The 7500-nt window shown below is 46.9% G+C and overlaps 1 protein-coding gene across 1 annotated transcript in view; it reads left to right on the plus strand.

Annotated features, from left to right (window-relative positions):
- The window catches only part of sdk1b (sidekick cell adhesion molecule 1b), a 189157-nt gene that overhangs the window by 170918 nt on the left and 10739 nt on the right, over window positions 1–7500 (plus strand). Inside the window, exons 10-14 of the mRNA XM_062534401.1 lie at window positions 2152–2343; window positions 3252–3368; window positions 3889–4056; window positions 6501–6603; window positions 6812–6985. Of these exons, the coding sequence (XP_062390385.1) occupies window positions 2152–2343; window positions 3252–3368; window positions 3889–4056; window positions 6501–6603; window positions 6812–6985 (754 nt within the window). The remainder of the gene's footprint in view (window positions 1–2151; window positions 2344–3251; window positions 3369–3888; window positions 4057–6500; window positions 6604–6811; window positions 6986–7500) is intronic.

Genomic DNA, 7500 nt, shown 5'->3' on the forward strand with positions numbered 1-7500 from the left:
TTAAACGAAGGCCCCATTAATTAACGTCTAGTGTGCAGCTCTGGCATGAGCACAGAGCGGTCTGTGCAAATCTTAACTGAGCCATTAATATAACAAGGCATTTGTATGGAAAGAGGTGGAGGTGAGCGTGTGTGTGTGTGTGTGTGTGTGTGTGTGTGTGTGTGTGTGTGTGTGTGCTTGTTTGTATGTGTGTCTGTGTGTGGGCGTGCATACTGTACCTACAGTTTGTGCATGTTTGTGTGTGTGTGTGTGTGTGTGTGTGTGTGTGTGTGTGTGTGTGTGTGTGTGTGTGTGTGTGTGTGTGTGTGTGTGTGTGTGTGTGTTTGTTTGTGTGTGTGTGTGTTCTCTGGTGTAGAAAGTCAGATTGATATAGAGAAAGACCATTGGGAGACCATTGGGAGACGTGTGTGTATGTGCGTGTGTGTCTGTGTGTGTGTGTGTGTGTGTGTGTGTGTGTGTGTGTGTGTGTGTCTCTGTGTGTGTGTGTGTGTGTGTGTGTTTGTGTGTGTGTTTGTTTGTATACTGTGTGCATATACAGTATGTGGGGGCGTTCAGACGTGCAGTATGTGCGTGCATGAGTGTGTGTGTGTGTGTGTGTGTGTGTGTGTGTGTGTGTTCTCTGCTGTAAAAAGTCAGATTATTATAGAGGAGGACGAGTGGGGAACATGAATTGTGAGAAGATCTCTTGAGTTCATTTATTTGTGCGAGTTTTCATCATATGCGAACTCTGCTGATACACTGATTCTTTCATCATCTCACCTCCTACATTATGGATGTGTGGGAAGAGAAGCCGCCAATGAGGAGGGAGAAAGAAACTGGGGAAGAGAGAGACTCCCCCCCCCAAAAAAAAAAAGAAAAGAAAAAAAAGAAAAAAACATGAAGAATTAAAAATATAAAGAATAATAATGGAAAAGAGATAAGGAATAGCCATAACATCCCATGTTGTGTGCTTCTTCTCCTTCACACACACACACACACACACACACACACACACACACACACACACTAGGTCCCCAGTGTGCTCTTGGCTAAAGGATCATGTGTGTTATGTGAACTTTTATCGCCCACCTCTCTCTCTCTCTCTCTCTCTCTCTCTCTCTCTCTCTCTCTCTCTCTCTCTCTCTCTCTCTCTCTCTCTCTCTCTCTCTCTCTCTCTCTCTCTCTCTCTCTCTCTTCAATATGTAAGTTCTTCCCTGTATCCTGCTCCCCTGTGTACCACGCACCAAGCTCACTTACGAGCCATTAGCGCCCAGCACCTGATTAGCCTCCCCAACACATTAGCACTGAAGAAATGCATGCTCACACACCAGCCAAAGATTGCGAGCTCTCTGTGTGTATGTGTGTGTGTGTGTGTGTGTGTGTGTCTGTGTGTGTGAGAGAGAGAGAGAGAGAGAGAGAGAGAGAGAGAGAGAGAGAGAGAGAGAGAGAGAGAGAGAGAGAGAGAGAGAGAGAGAGAGAGAGAGAGTGCAACAGACAGAGGCATGGTTTATTATTCATTATCGGTGCGCAAATTAACCTAATCTAGCGTTGGGTCGAGGGGTTAACTCCGCGTGTTAATCTTGTGCGTCAACGCGCCGTGTTTGTGTCGACCGGGTGACATCTGCATTGGTCCCCCGTGGCTCGTGTGGAGGTGTTTCGTATAATTGAATGACTCTCGGTAAAGCCGTGTTTATGGTAACATATTCCTCCTTCATGTTTGTGCTTGTGTGTTTTACTCGTCGCTAATTTACTGCACTCGCTTTCGACGTCTGTCAGCGCGAACTGATTCGCTTCTCGAAACAGTCGATGGTGTTGATCATTTTTATTGTCCTGCTGAGAGTTCCGCTGTAACCCTGGTAGATGGCGTTTTATTAAAAGTCTTATGCTAATTGAGTAGCAGTCTTATGAATTGTAAATTTTATCAATTATGAATGTAGAAAGCGATGTAAATTATGTATATCTTATTATGTAGTTGCCAGCCCGACTGATGGCAGTTAGGAGTGTGTTGTGCCTTTTCTCCTGTAATTGCAGTAAGTTTTAAAGCTCCTTATGGTAGTTTTGTATCGGACGACAAGCGGCCTTTTGCTACAGTGCTGTGAAGTGGCGTGTTGCGTATTTTGACCTTTGGGCCTTTCGACCTTTGACCTTTGACCTTTGGTCCTTCCATTGCAGGTGTACCTGCCCCAAAGCTAGAGTGGTTTAAGGATGCGGTTCCCCTGGCGACCCTCAACAACACGCGCTACAAGCTGACCGCCAGCAGCTTGCAAGTGAGGCGGGTGCAGCCGGAAGACTCCGGAATCTTCCAGTGCTTCAGCCGGAACGCCGCGGGAGAGGTGGAGGCCCACACACACCTCATAGTCACCAGTGAGTTTTTCTCTCTGTTCAAATATCACACAAGCACACACACACACACACACACACACACTTTCAGTAAATGAGAGGGAAAAGAGGCGTCTGTATTTTAAGATTGGGGCACCTCTCATACTGCCTCTGACACATGATTCACGATTCCTTCACACTTTCATACATTTGCATTTTGTCCCATAAATAAGCAAACACGGACGCACACACACACACACACACACACACACACACACACGCACACACACACACACAAACACACAAACACACCTACAGTGTACACACACACACACACACACACACACACACAAACACACTTACGCACACACGCACCCTGATATGACTCAGCAGTTGTTGGAGTTTAATTCTGCCTCGCCGCAGTGTTGGTGGATAGCCTCTTGAGTGTCTGTCTCTCTCTCTCTCTTTCTCTGATTTTCTCTTCCCCCTCTCTCTCCCCCCTCTCTCTCTCTCTGTCTTGTGTTAATTGATTAGGGGCTTTAGAGGTCTTATCAAACAGTGTAATTAATCAGAGAGACAGCGGCCCCTCATTCACACCTACAGAACTCTCTCTCTCTCTTCCTCTCTTCCTCTCCTTTCTCTCTCTCTCTCTTCCTCTCCTTTCTCTCTCTCTGTCTCTTTCTCTCTCTATCTGTTTTTCTCCCTCTCTCTTTCTCCTTCTCTTTCTCTTTATTTCTCTCTCTTTTTTTCTCTTTATTTCTCTCTCTCTCTCTGCATGTCTCTCTCTAGGCCTATTTCTCTCTGCATCTCTCTCTTTATCTATCTCTCTCTCTCTCAGCCTCTTTTTCTTCTTCCAGCTTCTTCTAATTCCTCTCTTCGATTTGCCGTGGGCGCATTGCGTTCAGGCGAATTCTGTGCCAAGTCCCTTGACCTTTGACCTTTGAACCCCCCAGGCCTGGCACCCTACTTCACCGTCACCCCCTCTGACATCACAGTGACGGACGGCACCTCGGCGCTCTTCGTCTGCCAGACGTCAGGCGCCCCCAAACCAGCCATTGTGTGGAAGAAAGGTACACACACACACACACACACACACACACACACACATACTGTACTGTACATGACAATCACTGAAATATGAAGACACACACACACACACACACACACACACACGACAATCACTAATATATGTACACACACAGACACACACACACACACACACACACACACATACACACAAAATAACAATCACTGATATACTGTATGTACACACACACACACACACACACACACACATACACACACACACAAACACAAACACAAATATCACTTACTCATACACGCACAAGTCACGGACATGCATGAATCTCTGATTTTATCGATTGTGTGTGTGTGTGTGTGTGTGTGTGTGTGTGTGTGGGTGTGTGTGTGTGTGGGTGTGTGTGTGTGTGTGTGTGTGTGTGTGTGTGTGTGTGTGTGTGTGTGTGTGTGTGTGGGTGTGGGTGTGTGTGTGTGTGTGTGTGTGTGTGTGTGTGTGTGTGTGTCTGTGTGTGTGGGTGTGTGTGTGTGTGTGTGTGTGTGTGTGTGTAGGCTCTCAGGTCCTGGCCAGCGGCTCTGTCCAGATCCCGCGCTTCACGCTGCTGGAGTCGGGCGGCCTTCAGATCGAGCCCATCGTCCCCGGCGACGCCGGAAACTACACCTGCTACGCCGCCAACACCGAGGGAGCGGTCGACGCCACCTCGGCGCTCACCGTCTGGAGTAAGTCGTCCAATCACAGCGCTCTCTCGATGCACACCAGCCAATCAGCTCGATCCACGATCCACACAAGCCAATCAGCTCGGAGTTAGCCCATCACATTCAAACGCTGGTCTACAGTCAGTGACACACGTGTAGAGCTTTAAAACACACTTAGAACTTTAAAAAAGCCACATCTCTGAAATAATGACTGTACAAAAATGTGCAATGACAAAAATGTATTAGCAAATTTACAAATGCCTTATTTGGAACAGCCTGGGCAATTCAGTTCTGGCCGATTTTACCATTAGTAAAAAATACTAAGGAATATCCACGCTCTAGATCCCCATACTGGGAGCTAGTGTGCATATATTCCTTATTATTTTTTTTATGGTGGAACTTTTTTTCCAGCATCCTTCTTTTGGATGTGTGCACATTACTTTGGTTTGGATTATTGATTGGCTGGTTAGTCAATAAAATGCTTTCACGACGGTGAAGCGATCAGGTCCTAATAGAACTTGATCAATTCATTCCGTTTATCCAAACCACTTGTTGGTAACACACACAACCAGTTGAGTTCATTCATGGCATTCTCTGGACTTGATGTCTTGGAACAAGCAAGCGAGCAGGCACCTTCCAACGAAACTCAGACTGCACAGAACACTGAACTTCAGCCAGCGTAGCGTCTTCATTGGCTGCCGTGCCTTCAGTCAACCGGCCGATCGACCAATAGCAGAGCCGGACACACGCACCCGGGACCTCTCGACCCCCTGCCAGAACATTCTCTTTCGAGTGCCTCCCAGGGCCCTGGAACATGTGTTTGGTTTGAACATGATCATTATTTCTCTTTGTGCTCGACCGGAGAGTGTGTGAATGGAACTCTTTATTGAAATCACTCTGATCTTGACATTTTTGTCTCGCTCAAGGCCCTCTCTCTTCTCTGCTCTTTTAGTTAGCTCAAGGCGCGTGTGTGTGTGTGTGTGTGTGTGTGTGTGTGTGTGTGTGTGTGTGTGTGTGTGTGTGTGTGTGTGTGTGTGTGTGTGTGTGTGTGTGTGTGTGTGTGTGTGTGTGTGTGTGTGTGTGTGTGTGTGTAGTGTGTGTGTGTGTTGTGAGTGTGTGTGTGTGTGTGTGTGTGTGTGAGTGTGTGTGTTTGTGTGTGTGTGTGTGAGTGTGTGCGCGTATATGTGTGTGTGTGTGTGTGTGTGTGTGTGTGTGTGTGTGTGTGTGTGTGTGTGTGTGTGTGTGTGTGTGTGTGTGTGTGTGTGTGTGTGTGTGTGTGTGTGAGTGTGTGTGTGTGTGTGTGTGTGTGTGTGTGTGTGTGTGTGTGTGTGTGTGCACCCTTATGTGTGTGTGTGTGTGTGTGTGTGTGTGTGTGTGTGTGTGTGTGCGTGTGTGTGCGTGTGTGTTCCTGTGTGTGTGTGTGTGTGTGTGTGTGTGTGTGTGTGTGTGTGTGTGTGTGTGTGTGTGTGTGTGTTTAATGTAATTAGTTTTTCTCTAATAAGACGGAGAGTCATTTATAATTCTGAGAGAATGGAATATTCGCGCCAGAGGTTCACTGTGTCAATTCCAACCGTCTTCAGAGACAGAGATGAAACACAGAGATAATAACCATCCTGATGAGGATTACGATGACGAAGGTGACGATGAAGACGAGGATGATCATCACCATTTGTCACGATGAAGAGTATATTGATGACGATGATGAAGGTGGAGATGACAATGAAGATGAGGATAATCACCATCGTCATGATGACAAAGAGTATAGTGTTGATGACGATGATGGTGGTGATGATGAAGATGAGGATCATCACCATCGTCATGACGACAAAGAGTATATTGATGATGACGATGATGGTGGTGATGACGAGAATGTTGACTGTGATGATCATCAGTCACTATGATTAGGGGTTATTATGGTAATTGCTAAATTATTTGGTGAAGGTTTTGAACGGGTTGTCGTAAAACAAACAGCACAGTGCTGAGGTACAGCTGCTCTTTGTTAATGGAGTGACTGTGAGCGATGGCTATGGCTGTAGTGGTGAGTTATGGCCTGACTGTTGGAGGCAGGCTTAGCTGCTCAAAGATAATGGAGGGCTTTGTTGAATCAAAACTCAATGGTGGTGATGATGATGATTAAGATGATGGTGATGATGATGGTGGTAGTGGTGATGACGATGATGATGGTGATGATGATGGCTATGATTATGAGGATGACCATGATTATGACTGATAATTTTGATGATAACGGTGATTACAGTATGATGGTGAAGATGATGGTGATAATGATGATGATGATGGTGATGATGCTGGTGATGATGATGGTGGTGGTGATGATGATGATGATGGTGATGATGATGATGATGGTGATGATGATGATGATGACGACGATGACGATGATGATGATGATGATGATGATGAAGATTACTATGGGAGTGCTGATAATAATGATGCCCTGTAACTGACCACAGGTCGCACATTCATCTCACGAGAGCCGGAGGACCAGCGTGTCATCAAGGGCACCACAGCTGTGCTGGACTGCGGGGCGACCTATGACCCCAGAGTGACTGTCAGGTGAGAGGCATGCTGGGAAATGAAGTTTGTGTGTGTGCGTGCGTGCTGCGCGTGGGTCTGTGTGTTGTAGAGAGATTTTACTTAATATGGGAAATCCAACATGGTGCAAGACAAGAGGATGGCAGAGAGAACTAATCTATTGAATGCTGTAATGTAAATGTAAATTGTAAATACACAATAAATACGACTAACCCCTCCCCCCGGCCAGGTATGTGTGGAAGAAGGGTCCGCGGCAGGTGAGCCTGACCCCCGGGGGGCGTATCTCGGTGCGGGACGGGGCGCTGCACCTGAGTCAGACCTGGTCCGGGGACATCGGGGACTACACCTGCAAGGTCATCTCCCAGGCCGGCAACGACACCAAGACGGCTCGCCTAGAAGTCATGTGAGTAAGGCGTGTGTGAGCACACACGCACACACACACACACACAATGCTCTCTCTCTCTCTCTCTCTCTCTGACGCACACACACTCAAATGCACACACACACACACACACACACACACACACACACACACACACACAATGCTCTCTCTCTCTCACACACACACACTCAAATGCACACACAGACACACACACACACACACACACACACACACACACACAATGCTCTCTCTCTCTCACACATACACACACACACACACTCAAATGCACACACAGACACTCACACACACACACACACACACACACACACACACACACACACACACACACACACCCTTTCTCTCTCTCACAGGCACACACACACACAAGAGCCCAGGAATTGATGAACAGCATGTAGTACTTTTTCCCCCAAAAAAGAAGTAAAGAAAGAAACTTTGAGTCTCTGCGTTGGCGTTATCTGTGTGAGGTTACTGCAAAAGGTCAAGTGAGCAACACTCACTTGAAACACTCCTCCCAT

Source organism: Sardina pilchardus, chromosome 1 (genome assembly GCF_963854185.1).
Source record: "Sardina pilchardus chromosome 1, fSarPil1.1, whole genome shotgun sequence".
In the NCBI taxonomy this organism is placed as follows: Eukaryota; Metazoa; Chordata; class Actinopteri; order Clupeiformes; family Clupeidae; genus Sardina; species Sardina pilchardus.